The 27,721-nt window shown below is 39.4% G+C and overlaps 1 protein-coding gene across 3 annotated transcripts in view; it reads left to right on the forward strand.

The window, feature by feature from the left end:
• The first annotated feature begins 1,644 nt into the window (after positions 1-1,644).
• Positions 1,645-27,721, forward strand: part of LOC109433087 (protein hook) — a 43,906-nt gene continuing 17,829 nt past the window's right edge. The window contains exons 1-3 of one of the 3 annotated variants that reach the window (XM_062851157.1): positions 1,645-2,726; positions 19,565-20,122; positions 20,190-20,532. In XM_062851157.1, coding sequence (XP_062707141.1) covers positions 1,863-2,726; positions 19,565-20,122; positions 20,190-20,532 — 1,765 coding nt within the window. In that variant the 5' untranslated portion in view covers positions 1,645-1,862. Of the gene's footprint in view, positions 2,727-19,564; positions 20,123-20,189; positions 20,547-27,721 lie in introns of all 3 variants that reach the window. The other 2 variants (XM_029855463.2, XM_019709477.3) reach the window with 2 other exon arrangements.

A 27,721-nucleotide genomic window follows, 5' to 3' on the forward strand; every position in this document is an offset into this window, starting at 1 on the left:
ACACCTGTCAAATTTGACAGGTACTGGTCCTGTTGTTTACAAAGTTTCTTAAGGTGTGAAATAGAGAGACTTTTGCCGCTAGGTGCTCTATTGAGTTCTCGTAGCGCGGTGCTTCGCACACTAATGTAAGTCTACTAGTGAAAAATACGTCCATTCGATTTTGCCGACAACAGCTGATTTTTGTTAGATACACTTACACAGCAAAAAAAGTTGTTGAATATCACTGCAACCAAGTCGTTATATACATCGATCGAGTGATATTATATTGTGGATTTACCGGCTACTTGTATTCTACCATCGCTTCAGTATGGAGGCAGTATGGAGCCGTTTTATAAAAAGAGTAACTTCACGCAGAAAAAAAGCATGGTAAAATCAAAAATATTTCAGGTAAACTCAAATAACAATTTGTTCTGGCACCAAAAATCAAACTGTTCGGAGCAAATCGAACGTCACATTTGAGGCAAATTCAATCCATTTTTTGAAACAAACAAAGATGCATGTTTGTTTCAAAAATGGATTGAATTTGCCTCAAATGTGACGTTTGATATGCTCCAAACAGTTTGAGTTTTGGTGCCAGAACAAATTGTTATTTGAGTTTACCTGAAATATTTTTGATTTTACCATGCTTTTTTTGCGTGAAGTGACAGGTTAAGCTTAGTTTCTTGTTGCCAAGTACAGCGCTCAAGTAAAATTCCACCTATTTCCGCAAGTAATTTTGACAACTGATCCAGTATGGGGAGAAACGTTACTTTTCCTTACGGAATAATAGCGCGGACTATTTTTCCGCAAGGAAAAGTGACAGCTCCATTTGATTCGCACGGGAGGCGTTACGAGTGTTACACTTTTTTCCTTACTTGCCATCTGCGAACAGCTTCAGTAATTTTGAAGCGGAATAATTACTTGATCATTACTTGTCCTATCTTTTTGCACAGTACGTACCAGGTGGAAACTAGCCATTATGTTAGAAACAAATGTTTTTTTTTGTGGCAGGTCGGCCCTACGGAAATATGTTTTCCAATTAAATTTACAAAGAAATTTCCTTCTCTAGGAAAACCCACTTGCCGCGTGGCACTTTCAATGCAATCATCGTGTAGATAACATACGCTCCCGAAATCAATGGGATTTCGTGGAAACTTTTGGTGAAACTTGACTTTTTTGCAAGAGGAAATCTTGATTGGTGCTGCAGCTGGAACTTGAGAGTTTTGTTCATGTTCTCGACGGCGGAACGGGGTCAATGGGTATTGTAGAAATCAATATGTAATTGAGTTAGTTTTAAAAAATAACATTTAGTTTGAAATATTTTATCAGTTTACCGAATAAACATGAATATTTTTGTTTCAAACGAACAAAATTTGTCTCCGTGTTAAAAATGATTTTAAACATTTTTAATATTGTATGCAGGGGCCAGGGGCCTGTAGCATAATGAAAATTTTACTAATAATATTAGTCTTGTAGCTTGTAACTTGTAATTTCCTGTTGCATAAAAATCGTACAAGTACAAGTCCAATATTTATATTTATACGAAACGTGTCGCTCCCCTCCGGTCTCCGTGGAAACTGCTCGATTTTTTTTTAATTTGCCGACAATTCTGGCAGCACGGACATTATTTTTCTTTTTGACAGATCTGTCAACCCAAGTGATCTGAAAAACATCAGATTCGATTTGTAATCATATTTTTTCAGTCCCAGAGTACTGTTTTTTTTTTCTTCTCGCTAAAGAAAGCAAAAAGAAAGCGAAAATACCAACTCCGCGTACTGTTTTCACCTCGTATCTGCTCTTCGCTTATCGCACGGCTAATCCACACGAGTAAGTTCCGTTAGTTTCGCTCGATTTGTACCACACAGTGCTGGTACGCGCGCGGGATGGAAAGTGACAAAATGGAAATCTACGAATCACTGATCCGCTGGCTGGGAGTGCTGCAGCTGTCCGCTCCGCACGAAAACATCCAGCAGCTGAGCGATGGCGTAGCGTTGGCCCAGGCTCTGCATCTGATAGCGCCGGAAATGTTCAGCGAGAATTGGCTTTCGAAGATCAAGGTGGACGTGGGGCACAACTGGCGGCTGAAAGTGAGCAACCTGAAGAAAATCATCGAAGGCGTCTACGTGTACTATCAGGACATTCTGAGCTTGAATCTGTCGGAAGAACTGCGCCCGGATGCTATGAAGATTGCGGAAAAGTGCGATGGGTATGAGCTAGGGAGATTGCTGCAGCTGATCTTGGGATGTGCGGTCAATTGTTTGGAGAAGCAGAAGTACATCACGCAGATTATGGAACTGGAGGAATCGCTCCAGCGGAACATAATGGCCGCGTTGCAAGATATTGAATACGTGTGGCAGGGAGTGTCTCCTTCACGAAACTCGATCAATGCGTCCAGCTTGGACGTGAAAACGCTACAGGAAGATCGCGACAGCCTGGCTCAGAAGTGTCACGAGACGAACAAAAAGATGCTCATACTGATAGAAGAGAAGTCGGTCCTCCAGCAAGAGATCAGTAAACTCCAGGCTGTAATAGCACGATATGAGAATCCGAACCTGATCGGAGACGATGGAACGTCACTGGGACCAGTGCAGTTGGGATCGACCCGGTACAATGACCTCCGGAAGGTGGTGGACAGTTTGAAGGATGATCTGTTGCAGGCGGAAACGGCACGCGATGATTTGAAAATGAAGTCCGCCATGCAGGAAAAGGAGATTGCCGAGTTGCAGGTCAAGATTGATGAGCTCCATGTAAGTACCTTTTGTTTCATTGCTATAAAAATAAGTCATTAGAAAGGGATCATTTCTATCATCAATTAGCCCAAACGAAAAGGGAGAGTAGGCAGGGATTGTAATTTCCTTCGGGAATTTATCTCTATTTCCTGTATTTTCAAGAAATTAATCTGGAGCAACATTTGAAAAGGGCATACAAGCATTGGTAAACAATGACTTCACACGTCGCTCCTGAGCCCCCCTCAGCTTATTCACAAAAACTAAGACCGTTATCAGATAGAGCAAACATCGATCTTTCGGATAACGGTGTTCATTTGAGTGGGCGGACTGCTGTTATGCCCTACGGAGCGTTTTAGAAAAAAGACACAAGACCTCTTGGGCCCTTTTCAAATGTTGCTCCAGAATTATTCTTGGTGTTATGCTAGAATTTTCTTCAGAACTATACAATATGATGAATACCTCCAAATAGTTTTCAATATTTTTTGCAGAAGCTCTTCCAACAAGGTAGGGTGGGGCGGGGCAAGATGGGTCAGTGCCATTTTCGGGCGCATTACTCATGTTTTGATTATGTTAATAATTTTGTTAGATGACCAGCATGAATATACAAAAGTTTGGGGCATTGATTGAAAAATTATTCACTCTCATTGGAAATGAAAAATAAAATGGTTTTTAGCCATTTTTCTTATGCGATACATCCCATATAATCTCCATATAAACGGCCGCGGGGCAAGATGGGTCACCTTCAATTTTGAAGGTATTTTTGGAGCATTCAAAAGTTATTTATTTTTTATTACAAGAATATCTCATAACTGACTTCAATCAAGCGGAATGAACGCCTAAAATTATAACATGAAATTATGATAATTTTTTAGTAAAAACATCGATTTTCAAGTCGCCTCAGGACCACTCAAATCGTAAAGTTTTTTATATTCCAAATAAATTTATAAAATGTTTACTAGTAGCTCTTGTTTACTCAGTATGGATATGGAGCATATATGACTGCGGAACAAATCTTATATTTTGACGTTTTTCGTTGAGAAAATGTGAATTACCTAAAAGGTGACCCATCTTGCCCCGCCCTTTTTTCACGGCGCAAAATCGATCACTTTTTAAAACTGCTTATTTAACATTAAATTTTGTATTTAATGAACCTTCTATCAACTTTTAGCATAGCTAACTAGTGTATTAAAGAGTAGCGGACGAATACAAACCAATACGATTTGTATTTACAAAGTTATGGTGATCCATCCTTAGGTGACCCATCTTGCCCCGCCCCACCCTACCTAGTTTTTTAAGCATGAAATTTAAAGTTGTACCAAATATTTCCATTGAAATTTTCGGAAGGACTCTTTCTGGAATTCAACCATTAGTTTTGAACGAAAACTTTTCAGCAGCTTTTCGAAGAAGCTCTGCTCTGCTCCCAGCAATCGCTTCGCATATTTCACAGTTCTAATCATCATAATTGTCAGTTTTTCAAATGCTGAAACACCTTTGCAAGGTGGCCGGCCGTTGATCATCAATAATAACTTCTTTTCACAATCAGCCTAGTTCGCTGTGTAGTGTCGGTAGCGATTGGTTCAACTGGATAAGAATAGCACTACGGACCACCTGTTCATGTGGTGGTAAGAGTCCACTAAACAGGTGGCCCCTAATTCATAGTGTTATGCGGTGATATGATTACCGTTGGAACCTTACCGCAAACGGAGCCTGTGGCCCACCAGGGCGACCTTCACAGTATGTTGGTCTTACTGCGAAACCGGAGTAATAATGCAGTGGACCTTGTGTTTCTCTGAGACAATCAGCTGCCCTTCTTTAGTCTCAAACTTGAGCCTAAAAACCCGATTTAATCCACCTATGGTGAACAGAACCCTTCTTACACTTATTAAAACTATTGTTGTATTATGCGTATTAAGCAAATCTATTTTGTGTGATTGACCAAAAGTTCTAGAAAATATTGTGGGTTTGACATCTAATGAATTGGTTCCCAAATAGCATCAGACCATGGACTTACCAGAAATGCCAGACACCTCCTAGAATCTTATATGGAATGTTAAAAAAATAGCTTTCATATTCTGGAATATTGTATCTTTTGTTAACTGCCAAATAATCTTGAATTGATTAACAAAGAGATGCACTTTGTCTAATATCTCTTAATCAGTCGAATAAATTAGCTCCGAAGTACTTGGTATTCATGGTTATGGTGTAAAAAGGACAAAAATGATATATCTACTAAGTTAATCAGTTTTGGCATTAACTAGTTATTTTGGCTGTCCGGTTCTTGCATTTTTCCAACAATATATAAATTCAAAGCTTTCATTTAACATATTGTTAGTTTTCATAAAATTTCTGTGTATTTGTAATTTGTTAATTATAATTTTGTTGAAAACAATAACCTGCTAGAATACACTTTGTATTAGATCAGCATAATTTATTGAAAATAATTTCCCATAGACTGGTGAAAAACTAATGCAAGATAACAAGTGAATATATCAATAAATAAGAATTTATTGAAATACTCTTCGTAAGATATCTCAGTAATCAAATGTCGAATCGAAATAAAATTTCAGGGCCTTATACAAGGATATTGTAGCTTTCATTTGGTGCTTAGAGAACCCAAATCGGTTGACAGATGGCTGAGATATTTATTATGGTAACCTTGGTCCAAAATCTCTCAAAAAGTTAACCTGTATTACTCCCAAGTACTCTTTGAAAGATATCTCGGTAATCAAATGTCCAATCCTGATGAAATCGGATAGGGTTCTTCTAGAATGTTGTATTGTGCCTTGCAAGATAAATCCGCGAAACGCGTTAGTCTTCTTCTTTTCCATCAAGTTGCAAAAATATGACCGCACCACTATGAGCGACCTGATGGTCAGAAATTCTACATGCGGCGCTTATATCAAATCCACATGAGGCTACGGCGATATGGCCGCGAGGAGATGCACGCGATACAGACGCAATGTGGAAATGGAAAAGATGAAGCCGTATCCCCCTGCAGCAACACTAAATAACATCCCGATTATTAAACACAAAACCGACGAGGTGATGCGTGATGCGTGTGCATATAAGTGAATCAATGTCGCGATAAATATTATTACGATTTGTGGCCACCTGAGTTGCCATTGTGTTAACTTTTGTTTTGATACGAACGGCCTGAAGGCTGCTGCGATGCTGCTGGGTGGGTGACAGTATCTGCTCGATTTTGACATTGCGTCTGTATCGCGGGTATCTCCTTGCGGGCATATCGCCGCCGCCCAATGTGGATTTATGATGAGCGCCGCATTACCGAAAGGCCATATTGGCGACACAACCCCTCAACTACCTGCAGGGATGCATCAGGTCGAAAAGAGTGCTGATGCTGATGCACAAATCCACTAACAATGTTAGATAGTCGTCGGCAAAACCATAAGAAGGAACCCCGCTGTTATTGAGTTGCTTCAATAGCGTATCTGCTACGAGCTACGAGATTCCACAAAAGTGGTGACAAGACTCCTCCTTGGGGGCATCCACAAGCACTCAATTTCCTAATCGTCGCTTGACACATTGTCGAGAAGAGATGTCGGTTTTTGAGCATTTGGTGAATCCAGTTGGAAATCATTGCTGATATACCATAACCCCATGCGGCTTCCAATCTGACACCGAAAGGCACGTTGTCAAAGGTACTCTCGATATCTAAGAAAACATCCAAGCTGGATTGGTTTTGAACGAATGCCTTCTCGGTATCGCAAACAACCTTGTGCAAAAGGGTCACATTGGACATGAGCATTTCAGAAGAAAAGAGGTGAAACTGATAGGTCTAAAACTATTTGCTTCTTCATACGACGCACGAAACTTCACAGTAATATCCCACCAAGATTTGGAAATATACTCTGTAGCAAAAGTGCAAACAAGTTTTTTTTTCATAACATGTTATGATGTTTGATAAAATCAAATACTTTCTAAAGCAAAATAGGATAAGTTCCGTCTTCCCAGGAGATTTGAAAGGAGCAAAGCTATTTAGTGCCCACTAGGGCAGTTCAGACTTTAAACATGTCAAAAATTCAAAACTCCCATGTGTCCATTACAATCCTTGGTGCAAAACTAAAGTCTTGTCAAATTTTTAGCCATTTAGGTGGCGATTTAATGGTGGCCCAAAAGCAAAATAGATTTATATGGGAATTACTATGGAGAATTTTTGAAAAAGGTTCTCCTCGTTGTAGAGCATTACCACATGGATGAAGTCATAAGGTCAAAGCCGAATTGAATTATGCAGATCTAAATGATGAATGTTGCCGAAGACCGGAACTTATTTCGACAATCAGGAAAAAAGTTATTAAACAAATTCTTACTCGCATGTGCATCTTTATACACGATGCCCTGCAAGTTGTGTGCAAGAAGGTAACACGCATACTATGATTGCGTGTCAAGCATGTCGATCGAGCTGTGGTCTTCTGTTCAAGCATGCATTGATGAATATTGATTAATAACTTCTGTCTCGTGAGTCGAAACGAGTTGCGGTCTTCGGCAACATTCATCATTGAAGTCTGAAGAATTCAATTTGACTTTGACCCTATAACTTCATCCATGCGTTAATGCTCTACAGCGCCGAGAACCTTTTTTGAAAATTCTTCATAGTAATTCCCATATAAACCTATTTTGCTTTTGGGCCACCATTAAATCACCACCGAAATGGCTGAAAATTTAACTGGACTCTAGTTTTGCACCAAGGATTGTAATAAACATATGGGAGCTTTGAGTTTTTGACATGTTTATAGTCTGAACTGCCCTAGTGCCCACTCAATCGATTCTATATTTACAATACTCCAAGCCAAAGCCAGGGAATCATAACTACAGGTTCATCCGAAGATGTAATATCCACACATCCGGGGAAGTGTGTGCTGAATAAGCATTCCAGAACTTCCTCTTCAGAGGAAGTGAAATTTGCCGAAAGCCTCCGAACCTGCCGAACGACATCTGTGTTGCAACTCTTTCTACATTGCTTCCTGAGCTTGGCCAGATCAGAGTTCTTGTGGTCTTCACAGACCGTAGAGGGCAAGCTTCTTCAAAAGCTTCCATGATGAGGGCCGTTGTAGTATCAACGGCATCATCTAAATCACTTGGAGTGTCAATGGGTGGTGAGTATCCATGAAATTTGACCGCAACCAAATCAGTAAAAAGATACCAGTTTGTTGACCGGGGATTCCTGAAGCGCAAAATTTGCAAAGTAACTTTTAAATGTTCAAAAAAGATGTAGCGATGATCAGATAAAGATTCTCCATCTGACACATGCCAATTGGTCAACTCGTGAATAATTCTGCTGGAGCAAAGCCTTATGTCTAACACTTCCTCTCTAGCCTATGTTAAGTAATGCAAGATCTGTACTACTTAAGTACTCTATCGAACTGAAGCCTCTCAAGTTAATGTTTGAGCTGCCCCAGATGATATGGTGAGCATTAGCATCACTGCCAACAATTAGCGGAAAGCCTTTTGAAGTACAGTATGAGATGACTTGTTTGAAAGCATCCGTATGGAATGCATCATCATGTGGTAAATAAACCGAACAATAGACGTATTTCCTGTTGAGGACAGATACATCAATTGTGATAGCAAGCACATACATCTTTGGTTGTTAGTTCAGAAATGAGTGTAGCAGCGATTGCGTTGGTAACAAGCACACAGGCTCGAGATATAACAGGCTACTTCACCATTTCATTTTTACTGAAAGAAGCAAACACCGGATTCACAAGATTTCTTGGATAGAAGTTCCCCTTACGAAAGTAAGGTTCTTGGACCAAGGCCACTTGGACTGTACTTCTTTGCATAAGTCTGCAAGGATTGATCGTTTGCTGTTCATTAATGTTGATGATTGATCTGAGCTATCCTAATCGTAGCCACTACCCAAACTAGGCAAGATTAAACTTTTTTCACAACACAAAACAACAACAACAATAAAACCACATCGATATCGATTGGAAAACGCCAAAGGAAAGGATACACAGAATACACTTTGCAAATCGCATAATGCGAAGCCATATAGGTGAAAATTTAAACTAATCAACAACATTTTCATAATCCCGCTCTTTTTACCCTTCTTACACCCATAAGAAGGGTATAAATACCGCTTGGAAAACCGACTTTCGATCCGAGGCCCGCAGGGCCGAGTCACATATACCAATCAACTCAGCTCGACGAATTGAGCAAATGTCTGTATGTGCGTGTGTGTGTATGTGTGTGTGTGTGTATGTGTGTGTGTGTATGTATGTTACAAAAAAATGTCACTCACGGTTCTCAGCCATCTGTTGACCGATTTGAGTTCTCTTGGAAGCAAATGAAAGCTACTACATCCTAGTAGAACGCTATTGATTTTTTTTTTTTGATTGGACGTTCGGTTACCGAGATATCTTTCAAAGAGTGCTAGGGAGTAGTACAACTTAATTATTTTAGATATTTTTGACAAAGTGTATCACCATAAATTTCTCAGCCGTCTATCAACCGATTCGGGTTCTTAAGGCCCGAAACGAAAGCTACTGCACCCTAGAAGAACGCTTTTGAATTTCATTCCGATTGGACATTTTGTAACCGAGATATCTTTCGGGGAGTACTTTGAAGTAATACAACTTAACTTTTTAAGAGGTCTTTGACAAAATGCTTCATAATAAATGAATCAGCCGTGTGCAATCGATTTGAGTTCTCCATCAAATGAAAGCTACAGCATCCAAGTAGTATGCTATTAAATTTCATGCCGTTTGGACATTTTGTTTCCGAGATATCTCTCCACGAGTACTAAGGAGTAATGAAATTTACGCTTTCGAGAGATTTTTGATAAAATGTATCATAATACATTTCTCAGACGTTTGTCAACAGATTTTTTATTTATGATCATATTTGGTTTCTCAAGGAGCTCTGCATGAAAATGCAATTGCAACAAATACATAAAAGCTACTATCTCTTTGTAATATTTGAGCTTAATAAACAGTAGCAAAAATATCACGGAATGTATGTAGGAAAAGCCTTTTTACCCTTCTTACACCCATAAGAAGGGTATAAATATCGCGCGAAAAACCGACTTTCGATCCGAGGCCCGGAGGGCCGAGTCTCATATACCAATGAACTCAGCTCGACGAACTGAGCAAATGTCTGTATGTGTGTGTGTGTGTGTGTGTGTATGTGTGTATGTGTGTGTGTGTGTATGTGCGTTACAAAAAAAGTCACGCACGTTTCTCAGCCGTCTGTCAACCGATTTGAGTTCTCTTGGAAGCAAATGAAAGCTACTACATCCTAGTAGAACGCTATTGAATTTTTTTTCGATTGGACGTTTGGTTACCGAGATATCTCTCGAAGAGTACTTATGAGTCATACTTCTAAACTTTTTAAGATTTTTGACCAAGTGTATCATAATAAATATTTCGGCCGTTTGTCAATCGATTTAAGTTCTCTTGGCACCAAATGAAAGCTACAGCACCCCAGTAGATCACCCAGAAATTTTATTTCGATTGGACATTTGGTTACAGAGATATCTTTCGAAGAGTACTTAGGATTTATACAACTAAACTTTTTGAGATTTTTGACCAATTGTATAATAATAAATATCTTAGCCGTCTGTCAACCGATTTCGGTTATCCTGGCACCAAATGAAAGCTACAACATTCTAGAAGAACCCTATACAATTTCATTAGGATTTGACATTTGATTACCGAGATATCTTTCAAAGAGTACTTGGGAGTAATACAGGTTAACTTTTTGAGAGATTTTGGACCAAGGGTATTATAATAAATATCTCAGCCATCTGTCAACCGATTTGGGTTCTCTAAGCACCAAATGAAAGCTGTAATATCCTTGTATAAGGCCCTGAAATTTTATTTCGATTCGACATTTGATTACTGAGATATCTTACGAAGAGTATTTCAATAAATTCTTTTTACCCTTCTTACACCCATAAGAAGGGTATAAATATCGCTCGAAAATCCGACTTTCGATTCGAGGCCCGGAGGGCCGAGTCTCATATACCAATGAACTCAGCTCGACGAACTGAGCAAATGTCTGTATGTGTGTGTGTGTGTGTGTGTGTGTGTGTGTGTGTGTGTGTGTGTGTGTGTGTGTGTGTGTGTGTGTGTGTGTGTGTGTGTGTGTGTGTGTGTGTGTGTGTGTGTGTGTGTGTGTGTGTGTGTGTGTGTATGTGTGTATGTGTGTGTGTGTGTATGTGCGTTACAAAAAAAAGTCACGCACGTTTCTCAGCCGTCTGTCAACCGATTTGAGTTCTCTTGGAAGCAAATGAAAGCTACTACATCCTAGTAGAACGCTATTGAATTTTTTTTCGATTGGACGTTTGGTTACCGAGATATCTCTCGAAGAGTACTTATGAGTCATACTTCTAAACTTTTTAAGATTTTTGACCAAGTGTATCATAATAAATATTTCGGCCGTTTGTCAATCGATTTAAGTTCTCTTGGCACCAAATGAAAGCTACAGCATCCTAGTAGATCACCCAGAAATTTTATTTCGATTGGACATTTGGTTACAGAGATATCTTTCGAAGAGTACTTAGGATTTATACAACTAAACTTTTTGAGATTTTTGACCAAAAGTATCATAGTAAATATCTTAGCCGTCTGTCAACCGATTTCGGTTATCCTGGCACCAAATGAAAGCTATTGCGGCGCTCATCATAAATCCACATTGGGCGGCGGCGATATGCCCGCAAGGAGATACCCGCGATACAGACGCAATGTCAAAATCGAGCAGATACTGTCACCCACCCAGCAGCATCGCAGCAGCCTTCAGGCCGTTCGTATCAAAACAAAAGTTAACACAATGGCAACTCAGGTGGCCACAAATCGTAATAATATTTATCGCGACATTGATTCACTTATATGCACACGCATCACGCATCACCTCGTCGGTTTTGTGTTTAATAATCGGGATGTTATTTAGTGTTGCTGCAGGGGGATACGGCTTCATCTTTTCCATTTCCACATTGCGTCTGTATCGCGTGCATCTCCTCGCGGCCATATCGCCGTAGCCTCATGTGGATTTGATATAAGCGCCGCATGTAGAATTTCTGACCATCAGGTCGCTCATAGTGGTGCGGTCATATTTTTGCAACTTGATGGAAAAGAAGAAGACTAACGCGTTTCGCGGATTTATCTTGCAAGGCACAATATTGCGGCGCTCATCATAAATCCACATTGGGCGGCGGCGATATGCCCGCAAGGAGATACCCGCGATACAGACGCAATGTCAAAATCGAGCAGATACTGTCACCCACCCAGCAGCATCGCAGCAGCCTTCAGGCCGTTCGTATCAAAACAAAAGTTAACACAATGGCAACTCAGGTGGCCACAAATCGTAATAATATTTATCGCGACATTGATTCACTTATATGCACACGCATCACGCATCACCTCGTCGGTTTTGTGTTTAATAATCGGGATGTTATTTAGTGTTGCTGCAGGGGGATACGGCTTCATCTTTTCCATTTCCACATTGCGTCTGTATCGCGTGCATCTCCTCGCGGCCATATCGCCGTAGCCTCATGTGGATTTGATATAAGCGCCGCATGTAGAATTTCTGACCATCAGGTCGCTCATAGTGGTGCGGTCATATTTTTGCAACTTGATGGAAAAGAAGAAGACTAACGCGTTTCGCGGATTTATCTTGCAAGGCACAATATTGCGGCGCTCATCATAAATCCACATTGGGCGGCGGCGATATGCCCGCAAGGAGATACCCGCGATACAGACGCAATGTCAAAATCGAGCAGATACTGTCACCCACCCAGCAGCATCGCAGCAGCCTTCAGGCCGTTCGTATCAAAACAAAAGTTAACACAATGGCAACTCAGGTGGCCACAAATCGTAATAATATTTATCGCGACATTGATTCACTTATATGCACACGCATCACGCATCACCTCGTCGGTTTTGTGTTTAATAATCGGGATGTTATTTAGTGTTGCTGCAGGGGGATACGGCTTCATCTTTTCCATTTCCACATTGCGTCTGTATCGCGTGCATCTCCTCGCGGCCATATCGCCGTAGCCTCATGTGGATTTGATATAAGCGCCGCATGTAGAATTTCTGACCATCAGGTCGCTCATAGTGGTGCGGTCATATTTTTGCAACTTGATGGAAAAGAAGAAGACTAACGCGTTTCGCGGATTTATCTTGCAAGGCACAATATTGCGGCGCTCATCATAAATCCACATTGGGCGGCGGCGATATGCCCGCAAGGAGATACCCGCGATACAGACGCAATGTCAAAATCGAGCAGATACTGTCACCCACCCAGCAGCATCGCAGCAGCCTTCAGGCCGTTCGTATCAAAACAAAAGTTAACACAATGGCAACTCAGGTGGCCACAAATCGTAATAATATTTATCGCGACATTGATTCACTTATATGCACACGCATCACGCATCACCTCGTCGGTTTTGTGTTTAATAATCGGGATGTTATTTAGTGTTGCTGCAGGGGGATACGGCTTCATCTTTTCCATTTCCACATTGCGTCTGTATCGCGTGCATCTCCTCGCGGCCATATCGCCGTAGCCTCATGTGGATTTGATATAAGCGCCGCATGTAGAATTTCTGACCATCAGGTCGCTCATAGTGGTGCGGTCATATTTTTGCAACTTGATGGAAAAGAAGAAGACTAACGCGTTTCGCGGATTTATCTTGCAAGGCACAATAAATCCGAGTAAAACATCTATTGTTCTTTTCACGAAAGGCGAAACCGTAATGGCGTTCGAGCTTTGCGTCTCTTTTATTCTGAAATCGATGTGACTGAACAGGTAAAGTACGTTGGAGTTATTCTTGATTCCAAGCTTTCCTGGACACCTCATATTGAGTTCCGAATAAAGGCCTTCGGGCAATGCCGGCGAATCTTTGGTACAACTTGGGGTCTAAACCCCAAGTATATGAAATGTATTTACACAACTGTTATTCGACCAATATTGACCTATGGGCAATGCAGTATAGCTGTATTCAGCTGGTCTATTTTCGTCAAAAAATTGCCGAACACGGTACAGGTATTCGTCGATATAACGTACCTTCGATATAGCGAATTCGATATAACGTACATTTTGCTTCGATATAACGTACAACATTGATTTTTTTTATTGTTTCCCAGGAATAATGTTCAGATAAACTACGAAATCATTCAAATCAATGATGTGTTGCAGCATTAGCCTTGTTACCCAAAATTAGCGCAATTTGGGGAAAAACTTTGTGTACGTTATATCGAAGCAAAATGTACGTTATAACGAAGCACAAAAAAAAACGAAATGAGTTTTTCGTGAAAACTCGTGTTTTTCATTATTGGTTTCGTGAATTTCATCGAAATCATTATCATGGGTTAATTTCACGTCAAATACATCAACACTAGTATAAAAAATATTAAATTTTTCTCTGCTTCGATATAACTTACAAAAAGAAAAATTGTTTGTACGTTATATCGAAGAATACCTGTTTTCCAAATTAAGTGTGCAGGCTGCTATTAAAGTACTTAACTCGGTCAATCCTAGGTCGAAGTTAGTTTCGCTTGCCGAACTCAAATCGAGGAGCTGAATTCAGCAAACGCTGTTCACCCTGTATGGGTACCTGGCCATTCTTCCATCGCTGGAAATAAACTGGAGGATGAGTTAGCATTACTTCTTTGACCCTGAGCCAGCTATTCCGAAATCTGGGTGCCTAGGCTACAACTCAGCACAAACAATATTGGAATAGTTTGGAGTCATGTCATCAAACAAAATTGTATTGTACTGAGTCATTTTCAGCGGTGGCGAAGTATCTAACCAATCTGTCTAAGCAGAATTACAGCATGCTGGTTGACTGGCCACTGTCAACTCAGCTATCACATGGCGAATGTTCAGCATGTTGATTCATTTGCATGTGATTTCTGTGAATTCGATTATGGAACTTCGTATCATTTGATATGTTACTGTCCAGTAACTGCGTTTCCGAGTATGTATTCTGTAAACACTTATTACGTGAAACTGACTTCAACTACATGGGACGATGAAGTCACATATCTTGGAGTGCTGTTCGACAAGAAGCTGAAGTTCGACAAACATGTGAACTACGTCGCCGGAAAGGTTGATCGGTCTACCAAAGCGCTGTACTCCCTGCTGAATCGACGGTCGAAGCTGCACATTAAGAACAAGCTGCTGGTGGTCAAGTGCGTCATCCGACCAATGATCACCTATGCATCGCCGGTTTGGGGAAGCTGTGTTAAATCTCACCGCAAAAGGCTGCAGGTGAAACAGAACAAGCTGCTCAAGATGGTTCACAACTTAAACTCTCGGTATCCGACCGATGATCTCCACAAGCTGGCCGGAGTCGACACCGTCGATGCAAGCATTGAACGAGCCAAGAGATCCTTCAGGACTTCCTGTGAGATGTCAGCGAATCCGCTCATCGGAGCACTCTTTCCTCAACATCTGTGATACTAGTTTTAAAATAATCTGAGATCTAGGGTTTTTCGCATTCTTTTCCCTAAAATAGCCGAAAGTAGCTAGTAATTTTTGTTCTGTGTATTTATGTCTCATAATATGAATTGAATTATTTTCTCAGTTGAAAGGTAAACCAAATCTCTGAAGTGTAAATGTGAATAGTAGATATAAGAAAGTTGAATTCTGGACAAATAAATTAAATTAAAATTGAAAATTGAAACTGACTTCAGGAACCTGAATCTTCAGGATGTTCTGTTGTTCTTAACCCGGTGTGGTAGGGAGCTATATGCTCTCTTTATGCTTTATGCATTATTACAGTACCCTTTTCAGGGCGCTGTTTGAAACCATTGTGGTTTGCTTATGCGTTAGTACCTTCTTCCAGGGTATCTTTTCCAATTTCCCCACCTGTCCCTATCCCTATAGATGATGAAATTGACTTTCATTCTGGCGATGGCACAAATGTCCCAAATGGAGGATAACGTGCCTCTGGAGCCGGTTTTTTTATGCCTAGGTCTAATGCGAAAGTTCCCTGTTCCGCGGTAAACTAACGGTAAGCGTGTCGACCCTGAAGTAGTTGAGTCGAACGGTCTCTGAGAGACGCTCCCGATTAGCTGACCCAATACTATCATACGTATGAAAACAAAGAAAAAATCCCAGTGTCGTAATCGCTTGGGAGCGTAAGTTGGGACTACTACGAAAGGCCGAATCACAAAAGGTCGAAAGCACGAAAGGCCAACCCCAAAAGGCTGAATGTAATGAAAGGCCGAAAATAACGAAAGGCCGTAAGATTAATAACGGTACATAGACCCTAATTCCCATAAAAAATTGCAAGAACTTATGTAGTCTCAATTTTCAACTAAATAAGCTAAAATTTTGAGAGTAGGTTTCAAATCTGGTTACAAATCGAGCGGTGTGAGTTAAAAACGATTTTTTGAGCCTCACTTTTCAAAAACGGTTTAATTCATGCCACAAAATTGTCAACGTTTTCAAAAGCTGTCAAATTTTTTTAATAGAAATCTTACGCGTCTTACAAAAACACATGTGTCTAATGAAATTTAAGAAATTTTAAAAGAGAAATATTCCCAGGGTGGCCACTCAATTTTAGTTTTGGAATTCCCGTCTTTTTCCCGGTTTTCCCAGTACGATTTTTCAACTTTTCCCGGTTTTTAAAATGGATATTTTTGGACCCAACTCTCGTTTTACGTAAAAATTGAAACAATGTAAAAAAATCCACTCAAAATTATGCATTTAACTAGTAAACAGTAATACTTTTTCTTAGTAAACCTTATTTAAGAACGATTACAGTTGAAAATAATCAAACTGTTTTAGCACTGCAACAACGTTCTTAATGATGATGAGATTTTTTAAGCTTTTCTTCTACGTGAATTCTAACTTGTTTTTAATACTGAAATGAAGAAGTACTCTACCTCTCCGTCTGAAGAATGATCACCAACCAATGATTATGAATATTCTCTGGCAATGTTAAGTCAAGCCACAAAAGCTCAGCTGCAACAACGTTCTTAATGATGATGAGATTTTTTAAGCTTTTCTTCTACGTGAATTCTAACTTGTTTTTAATACTGAAATGAAGAAGTACTCTACCTCTCCGTCTGAAGAATGATCACCAACCAATGATTATGAATATTCTCTGGCAATGTTAAGTCAAGCCACAAAAGCTCAGCTTATTGGACGCAGCTTAATTTACTCTTATTTTTCCCAAATGCGGGGATAAAAAAACGAAAATTTAGCTGAAACCAAGTGTAATTCTGAACAAATATGTTTTACAAAATTGCAGAAATTTATCATTATAAAATTTTTTACATCAATCATTTTACATCAGATGTGGAGTAATTCGAGTAATATGCAATTAAACGAATCGATTTTAGGATCTTACGGTGTGACAGTGTGAGTAAAGTACTGTCCACGTACATACTGTAGCTCCTAATACTAATATTTTTTCTGTTGGAAGTGTACCAAAGAAAAGATTTCGGGAATGCGCTCTTGTTAAAGATTAGGTGAATGTTTTCGTGACATCGTAAAGTGAACGTTGAACAGAAAAACCTGGCTGGTACTTACGCTGCTTCTGAATACTTAAATTTTACTTGAACAGCTTTCTCGAAATTTATGTCTTTAAACGAGCCAAAATAAATTTGACAAATTTTAAATATCGATTCTAATCTGAAAACAATTTTGGACTAAAGACGTAGTCACGTGCTTGCTTCCAGGAATATGAAATATTAATCTTATATTTCTTACGACTTTGAACAGTCAAAAAAAGCGTACCCGAAAAAAATATATGTATATGAATATAAAGACTGTTCATTAAAGAAAGTGGACACCTGTTTTTCAATAGAAAATATGTATTTTCGAACAAATTCATAAGTTTATTTTTTATAAATGACAATCAACATACATGTGGCCGAATTCACGTGAGTTTGAACATTTACTTCGCATTTCTGAAGAACGCTCGGACTTTCCTTTTGATACCTCCCATTAGATTCTGCACAACTTTCTCCGTAATTTTTCTTTGTGCCGCAGACCTAATTTTTTTGAAGCAATCAACAGAGCTTGCTTCTCTTCCATCTTTCTTGAGATGCAGCTTAATTATTTTCCAGTATCTTTCCACAGGACGCTATTCAGAGAAGTTTTGTGGATTTTGACATTTTTCGACAAAATCGTCTTTTTCCGTCTTGAGCATCTCTAGTGTAGAATAAGCGTAATAAGCGGATGCCAGAACCGCCCAAAACAAAAGAGGATCCGTATGTTTTCGATAGATGGGTAGAAGTCGTTGTTTGATGCATTCCTTTCTGTTATTTTCACCGTTGATTGTTCCCGTTGTGAAATACGAAGAACTCTTTAAGCATGAACATTTGACTTGCCACACCAAAAACTTTTTCCCAAATTTTTCCGTTCTGATGTACCCTACATCATCCGGCACATCTCTCCCCTGCTTAACGTTAAAAAATTGCGGTCCCGGAAGTGTATTAGTAAGCCAATTCTCGAAACGACAACTTTTTGGAACACCATTTGTGCAGAATTACTCTGCTAGTCGCAAAGCTAATACGACCTATCGTTCGAAATTTCTCACTTTTTCCGTTTTCTTTGAGTGTGTTGCCGAAATGAACAATGTTTTTACACACTGAGCAAAAATTCACATTTTTTTGCTTAGTTTTAACTCTACACTATTGGTAAACAGATGTCCACTTTCTTTAGTGAACAGTCCTTATGAAATAGTTTGTAAATTAATAGTTTTTTTGATTTTTTTGATAATGGTTCCGCTATTTAAACAAGTAGTTAGTTGTTAACCCAAAACTAATGGGGTTACAACAATATTCTGAAAACTATTACATCTAATTCCGTTTGTCTCAAGTTCAAATATTAAATATTCGGATCGAAAGACACAATTTCTTTCTCTTAAAATTCACTTTCAGTTCTCTACTTCCCATGGTTGCTCTAGAGCATCATCGATGTTCGACGAACTCGAAACAAACGAAATTAAATAAATATGATACAATAGTTTTTACAATACAATTGTAATCTCATTAGGTAAACCAAACCACCAACAAACGTTTCAATAGTAAAACTATTGATAAACAATCAAACAACTAATGACATACAACTGTAAAACTTTTTCGTTGATTTCGATAACTTTGGCCAATTTAGAATAAGTTTTGTTCCAGCACTTTTTTCGGAAACGCTTTCTTGACATAGAAGGGTTAATCCTTTATGAAATAGTTTATGTTTGAAATTATGCGGAAGTTCTAAATTTATTCACAAATTCGATAATAAATTAGTAAAATTTCAAGAAAAGCAAGGTTGTACAGGATCTAAATCGATAATTTGAATTTAGCTTGCTTATACAGATTATCGAGAAGTTGTATAAATTTAAAATATGTTCACCAAATTTCTCTCAACAATAATTTTCCCGGTAATCATCTCAAATTCCCGGCTTTTTCCCGCTTTTTTTCCCGGTCTTTCTGAATTCCCGTCTTTTTTCCGGTTTTCCCGTTTTTTCCGGTTCGGTGGCCACCCTGTATTCCAGACAGAACTCCTTAACCAAATTTGGGATGATTTTGTGAAATTTTGGTATGAATATATGAAATTTCTAAACAAATTATTAAGTCAATTCATATAAGAAAGGTAATTAAATCACTGTTCCCCAAGAGAGCGAAGAGAGGTTTATGAACGACCCCAAATGTTTTTCAGAAAAATGACGTGTAATCGATTACTTGAGCTTTCAGTGGAACACATCTCTGGAGGATTGCCAGTTGTATAGAATTCCATTAAAGTTATTGCAGGAAGATTAATTATATATATTCGAAATGCATAAATGACTTTATGTCAAATGAGACAAATCTTTTTTTCTCTTTTAATGCTCTAAAGAATCTGCATACCATTTTTAAAATGTACTTTCTGTAATATTCTTGTAGACAGCGACAGCGGAAATCGCTCAGCTAAAAGATGAAATCGACATTCTCAAAGAAGCCAACGACAAGTTGAAAATCTGCGAAACCCAGCTGCAGACCTACAAAAAGAAATTGGAAGACTACAATGATCTCAAGAAGCAAATCAAAATGCTGGAAGAATGCAGTGCCGAATATCTCAAGCAAAACCTGCAGCACGAAGAGGAAGCGAAAAAGTACTCCGGCCTCAAAGGACAGGTCGAGCTGTACAAGAAGGAAATCCAAGACCTGCATGCCAAACTGGATTCGGAAATGAGCAAAACCATCAAGACGGAGTTCGAGTACAATCAACTGCAGACCAAGCTGTCCGCCGTGCAGCGGGAAAAGGAGAATCTGCTGAGCGAGCGAGACGTCCTGAGGGAGACCTGTGACGAGCTGAAATGCGGCCAAGCTGCAGAGGACTCCGAGAGTGGAAACACCATGTCCAAGGAGCTGCACTCCAGTGATGTTCGGGAGAGAATCGAACGGTTGGAGAAGGAGAACAAGGCTTTGCGTGAGGGTCAGGGAGGACAGACTGCACTGTCGGTGAGTTGGAATTTGATGGAACTTGTAGTGGTTTGTATTTATTACAGCTTTCTTCTATCATTTGCAGCAACTGCTAGATGATGCGAATCAGCGAAACGAGAAGTTACGAGACCAACTGAAGGCAGCCAATCAGCGAGTTTTGCTGCTGAGTCAGCATCACAGTGAAGACATCAGCTCCAAGAGCGACATGGACATACAGCTGAAACAGGCTCTGGAGCTGAACGAGCAGCGGTCTTCGCAAATCGACGAAGCACAATCGCAGATGACACAGCTGCATACGAAAATTGCAAACCTGGAGGCTGCGCTAGCTGCGAAGGACCAAGAACTGCTGGCGGCCGATTCGCGGTACAAGAAGTGCGTAGAAAAGGCCAAGGAAGTGATCAAAACGCTCGATCCCCGCGCCATCAATGGTAAGATCATTTAGGTTTGTATTGTTTGATTATACTAACAAATGTTTTTGTAGTGTAGCGGTAAGATTGATATTACTTGTAGATAAGCGTGCATCAATTAAGTCACGAGGGGGGTTTAGAAAAGTTTGACCGACCGACCCATATACAAATTTTAGAGGTCTCAAAAAAATCATAGGGGAAAAAGCGCCTTTTAAAATTGTTATGTTGTTATGTGACACAATCTATGGATGTTACATTTTTTTTGACGACATGACTCCAAACTATTCCAGCATTATTTGTGCTGACTCGATCAGAAGAAAATAACAAAAAGATCAAATTTTGTAATTAAAAATGAAGAGCTGTATAGCAAAATTTGTTATCCAGCAATTTACGAGCGCTCATGCCGCCGCGATCATGCTCACTTTCTGGTAGGGATAAGCCGATCTGACGTTTGGTTTGTGTCGTTTGGCAGCTGCTCGATAAGTTTTCTTATCGATCTTATCGATCAGCTGCCAAACGACACAAGCCAAACGTCAGATCGGCTTTTCCCTACCAAAAAGTGAGCGTAATTGTGGCGGCCATTAGCGCTCGTACATTGCTGGATTGATTTGTTGGGAATATGGGTAGGCGGGGCAATATGGACACCCGGGGCAGAATGGACACCCTCAATATTTTGAAATATGCGAACTTTTTTGAACTTTTAATGAATAGAGAATATGGTTGTCCGACATTTCGCGGTAAAGCATTTCGCGGTCAACCAATTCGCGGTGGACCATTTCGCGGTTTGAATCATTTCGCGGTTTTCTGTTTCGCGGTCTATACATTTTCGCGGTTTACCATTTCGCGGTTTACCATTTGGCGATAGGGTAAGAAATCAAGCTTTGAACTAGTCAAATTGTAATCTTAATTTGAACCATTTCAAAATTCATTAAAACTACGTACCATTCAGGCAAATATTGTCCCGAAAAAGATGTTAAACAGATTTCCGTAATATAACCTGATAACATGGGCTTTAAAAGCATTGAAAAAAGCGTTTTTGTCATGGAAAACAGGCAATTGAAAAATCACTGTGATTTCACCCATTTCCCCCAAGAGAAAGCACATTTTCGGTGCACTCGTACAGCTCATGCATTGTATCACACGCAATATGTGAACACGTCCGCATTATTTGTCATAAAATTATCAAATTTAAGTGATTCTTACTTGGAGAATGTTATCTTAAGTTGAACCATTTGTAATCTAAATTTGAACTAGTAAACGGTAGAAATCCTCTACATAGAGATAAGCGGAAGTTACATATGTCGATTCGGCAACGCTGTTCATTTTGTTTACATCAGCCGCCAACACTTGTTGCAAAGCTAGATGTTCAAACTTTGTGCGTGACTTCGTAGTGGTTCAAGTTGTTTTGTTTACATTTTCTAATTATAATAGATTTTTTTTTACAAAATTTTGAAAAAAAAAATAGCGGAGCAATCGATGAAATCTGAAATTTATTGTAAAGTGTTAAGCTAAACATATCGGCAGAACTGAAGCAAGAAGCAGCAATGAAAGCTTTTTCGAGAAGTGCATCAACTAAAGTTTCGTCATAAGCTTGAGCTTTTGAAAGTAGAATTAATTAAATTCTATCTTTTTACTAAACTTACATATACCGTCAATTTCTCGATATTAAAAATAAATAATTTTAATTTATTTAGCTCGGATTGCAATACCGTTCAATCGACGCCTTCTTACGAACGATCAGCCTGTTCATTTGGCTCACACTTTGACAGTTCTTTCTGCACGATTGGCTTACAATGGCCGCCTCCGCAGATCTCTATAATGTAGGATTACTAGTAAACGGGGGTGAGCTTCTAGTGTTGGCCTGTAGATTGCTCTAGTGGTTGCTTTGTTTACTCTTGGAGGATGAAAAAATCCAAATTTAGTTTCCAAATTCCTAAAGAATTTCGAACATTCTGAGTTGAGATTCCACTGCCTAATGAAAAATAGGTAGGAGAATTAGCAGATTCATGTGATTTTTCATTGTTTAGCATGGAATTGGCTGCTTTGTGAGTTGCTCGAGCTGCTGCCGCCAGTAGTTCAAATTAAGATTAAAATTGGTTCAAATTATGATTACGATGGTTCAAATTAAGATTAAAGTCATTGTTGATGAAAAATCAAATATTTGAATGAAATTCGATGCAAATACAAACTTTTAACCATTTAACAGAAAGCTTATACCCGTGGCTTTCATGTACATACGATTTTGCCGTAGTAAATTATTTACATGTGGGAGAAAAAATCACTTAAAATTTGCACTGCTTCAGGAAGCCGCAATTTGGTTCAAATTTTGATTACCTACCCTATACCGTTTCGCGGTATTAAGGTTGAAGGATTCGTCATTGATATCACCGTCATCATTGAAATTTCTAAAGCAGTTTTCTCGTTCAAAACACAAATGTTCGTTATGAAAATGTATTCACTGGATTCTAGATGGAGATGGAGAACTGCTTTCCAAATTTCAATGATGACGGTGATATCAATGACGAATCCTTTAACCTTAATCGGTTCCTAATTTTAGCTTATCGCTTAAGCACATTCACACATTGTGAGCAAGTCTTTCAAGATACGCACGCACGCCAACGCGCACACATGCGTACATACAATTATTAAATAATTCATTGTTTTGCTAGTTCCATGAACTGTTCTTTCTAGTACTACATACGTAAACAGACGCTCATACATATGTATACTTACACGGTTGTACGCCATTTCCCAGAAAATCAATTCCCGGAAACCTATTTACCAAAAAAACGTTTCCCGGAAAATAGTGCCATACTATTTTTTTAATCTACCGTAAGTGTTGTACATAAAATGGTAGATTATTGTATTTAAATAATATAAATTTGGCTGCATTAATATTTAAAGAATATTCTTTGATTGGAAAAAAATGCTAAATCATTTGTTGTATAATAGGGTTTGGGACCATTTGGGTAGGGGGGCCTTTTTTGGGCACTTGCTGCTATAATTCAGTCAATGTTGAACCAATTGACTTGAATTTTCGAAATCAAGTCAATTGGTTTCAAATTGACTGAGTTATAACAGCAAGTGCCCAAAATAGCCCCCCTGCCTAAATGGTCCCGGCCCTACAGAGGCGGGTCGCAATTTTTGCATTGAAGCAAATGTTCACAAATAGTCAATTCCTCCTTCTTTTTACATAGGCTGTTCTTTCGAGTTATCTTTTAAAATAGTTTTCGGCATCAACCTGCCAATGTTTTCATCTAATAATTGCCCTTCTTTTAAGGTGAAACGGGACGCCGTGTTATTTTTCCTATCTTGCCTCTCTTTCTAACAATTTGCCTCGCGATTTTGAAGATGGTAATCTCGAGACCTATCGCACTGAAGATGCTGAAAACCAATCAGCATATGCACTGCAAGTGAGCATACACAATGATAGGTTTTTGTTGCAAAATATGAAGTAGAATCTGAGATTACCATCTTAGTAGCAACAGAGCAATGGCGGATATTTTCTCGACCGTCCCGTCCGCCCTTAAACATAGGCTGTTCTTTCTAGTTACACTGTAAGGATAGTTGTTGGCATTCAACTAGTAATATCATCATAGGATATGTTACCTTCCTTTATTAATATGCCGTTCTTTTGAGTTTATTGTTAAGCTGCTAACTTTTTCATCGAATGTTTTTCTTTCTTTTTAACATTTCTGGTTTAGACTGAGACAAGACAAGTTAATTTGCATTACGAAAAGATCCTGGGCCGACCGGGAATCGAACCCAGTACCCCCAGTATGGTCTTGTTGAATACCCGCGCGTTAGTGACTTCGGCTATATGGGCCAGCACAGGCAAAGACGCACGCACAAATGTACTTACCATTAACTAATAGTTCACTCTTCTTAGTATCATGAACTGTTCTTTACAAACTCACACACAATCTTCTAATAGTTCACCCTTCTTATTTTCATGAACTGTTCTTTCGAGTTAGAGTTCGAGAAAGGCCGAAACGCGTGAGGCTGAAATCACAAATGTTTGGATACATAAGGCTGAATCTCGAAAATATCAAAAGCCTGTAGTTGAAAATTGAAATAGTGATACGGCTAGTTTTCAATTGGTGTCGTTAATACAAAAGCAGTCGCTTACAAAACCGATCTTGCGGTACTACGCTCATAAGCATAATATCATTCGATTTTTATACGTAGTATACAGTGGTTCCCAGGTGACACATAGTCGTGATAGTATGTCTCAAAAGAATAGACTATGCTAAAAAGAATGAAAACTCTCTTATGAGAATATTTTCAACGACGTATGCATTCTAGAATGTTCATCATTTTCTATCTTCAGCCTTTTGTTATTTCAACCTTAAGTAATGCATTCAGCACTTCGAGAGTCAGCCTTAAGCTATTAGTACACACTTTGCCAAGTGTGCTGATTTTTCCACACGCATAAAGCAGCACTCAAATATCCACTTTATATTTTAGGTGTTAAGCAGAGATGCATTTGAACGTGTTCTGTTCATGTTCTGTTCAAGAGCTGTGCTCACGTGAGCCGTGTTCATGTTCAAACTTTTCAGGTGCCTGATCACAGTGCACTTCGTAGCTAGTAGCAACAGGTAGCAACACATTGCTGCCGTAGGCACCCGTAGGTGTCATTTTGTATCTTTGAGTTATTCTCCCTGCCAAACCGTAAAAAAAACATTTCAGAAATAAAAATGAAATGGTTAGTCTCTGCAGGCCCCTGCCTGTCTCATGTATGCAAAAGTTTCCACCGTTGTCACGATTTCGCAGATTACCGTTTGTGAATGTCGTCATGTGCCCAACTCTCTACAAAGGTTTTTCTATACAAAAAGTATTCATTGCATTGACTACAGTCATTGTAGTTGCTGACGATGATGCCACATACGTTTTGCTCGACGATATTTTCCTCAATGAAACCGAATCAGGATGGATTTGAGTCCCTAACTATTCGAAAGATATTCGAGCATTTGCAGCCTATAATGCGTGGGCCCTGTGAGAGCAACCTTCGGAGACAAGTTCGGAGACTTGCACTACGAAAAGATGTATATGAATAAAAGACTCTCCTCATTAACCCAGTCGAATCCCGGTTAGGCCTGGACATCTATTTGTATTCTACGATATTATGGCGTGGATCCTCGCGAGGTTTTCACTACACTATGTCGTGGCGCAGACAGAGCCAGCCAATCTAATAAGAAGCACGCCATTACATCATTGGAAAGGACTCGAAGACCTGGTCCGTCCTGGCGTAATGAGAATATTTATCCCAGCTCTTTTCCGTATGACTCACGATAATTAAGGGTTCATAAGCATTGCAATCTTTCTTCTCATCGATAACCCCGACTTCCAAATTCCTAGTCCAGCTCCAGACAAAACGCATTTGATCTGTCAGAATTAGAACACCGCTCTGTGTTCAATCTAGTAATCAAGATTGTGTTCAAAATTTTGAACCTGATCTTGAGAGCTCGAAGGGAACAATTTTGGCACGCTCATTGAACATGAGCGTTCAAAATGCATCTCTGGTGTTAAGTCGATGTTAAAACTGATGTTTGCCTGTTGGTTAATGTTTCCGTTCTTTCGCTTACATGCACAGATGCACAAACAAATTCGGGTCGCTCATAAACCACTTAGACATTTTGGAAGAGGGAGATCTGGTCAAAGTCCACGCTCCACACAATTTTCGAAATTTTGTATGGTCAAACGATTACAAGAGAGAGAAGGGGGATCTGAGTTGTTCAAAATTTGATTTTCGTGGTTTATAAACGACCCCTTACACACAATGATCTAATAGTTCACTCTTCTGAGTTCCATGAGCAGTTTTTTCGAATTGGTACAAACCGCGAAACGGTGCAGACCGCAAAGTGGTCCACCGCGAAGCGGTATAGACCGCGAAACGGCATACCGCGAAATGGTAGGGGTAGGCGGGGCATTATGGACACCCGGGGCAGAATGGACACCCCATGGGGTGGGACACTCATTAATATCAGCATTAATATCCCATTAATATCGGTTAACATTATATTAATTCAGTAATATCTATGAATCACATCAAGGTGGCTGTGATTGTTTTATACTCGGTTCTATACACAAACTCAACTGTCATGTGAAGGCTCTTGATAGACCAGAACGGACCAGAGCAACATTCAGCTGAGGGAGGTGTCTAATTGATTCCTGGTCGTTTTTTCGGTGTTTGTGACCCTAGTTTGTGACATCTGGCTTTTCTTACTGGTTGTTTTGCTCCGTTTGGGAATCGTTTAGTGAGTTTTGAATTACTCTCTGTGATTAAGGTCATTATTTCCAACAAGGCGAATAAAGGAACACTTTACCATCAGCGCGGATCTTTAAATTACGTAGATTGTTAGAAAGGGAGGATCCTCGAGGTCCTGGTCTATGTCGACGGCTCGTACACATTACGAAAATTGTACTCTAAGATGAGGGAGGAAGGGTGATGTTGCAGATAGACATCTGAGATGGCCGAAAATATGCCTGCGTAGTGTATGAAGAACGTCCCACCGCTTCCGATGAAAACTGCGCCAATTAGGAGTGCATATCCTCCTCCAGTTGCACCTCAATCGAATTGCACATCAATTCTGCAGCGAATTATGTGATGATCCAAACACTTGGGCAAACAGAATGCGAGTTTTACCAACACTGTATCGCGTTCCGACCCTTATGGAATGCCTTGAGAATGTCCATAAATGTCTCGATTAGGTAAGGGATATCGGTCAGGAAGTCAATTAATGCTTTATAGAGTGTACACTTTCGGATACGTATTTCGGAAAAGCCCAACATATGCTAGTTTTTCCCAAATTTGAATGTGATGTTTTGACAAACGAAAGTGTATACAAACAACGAAAAAAATATCAATGAGCACTTGATAATAATTTTAATATCGATATTAATATGAGTAATATTTCTAATACGAGATGGAGTGTCCCACCCCATGGGACACCCTCAATATTTTGAAATATGCGAACTTTTTTGAACTTTTAATGAATGGAGAATATAGTCCATTTGTCTAAAACGTAGTTTCAGGAAATAAACATTCGTAATTAAAATTATACTTAATTTTACGCGAAAAAGTTGCGTCCTCCGTTTTTTGTGCATGGAAATTATAATTTTCACACCATCTAAAATAAGATTTAGTGATTAATTTATTGCAGGTCGATTAAAACCTGATATTTATAGAACACATGCAAGTAGTTTTGCT

The sequence above is a fragment of the Aedes albopictus genome, chromosome 2 (genome assembly GCF_035046485.1).
Source record: "Aedes albopictus strain Foshan chromosome 2, AalbF5, whole genome shotgun sequence".
NCBI lineage: Eukaryota > Metazoa > Arthropoda > Insecta > Diptera > Culicidae > Aedes > Aedes albopictus.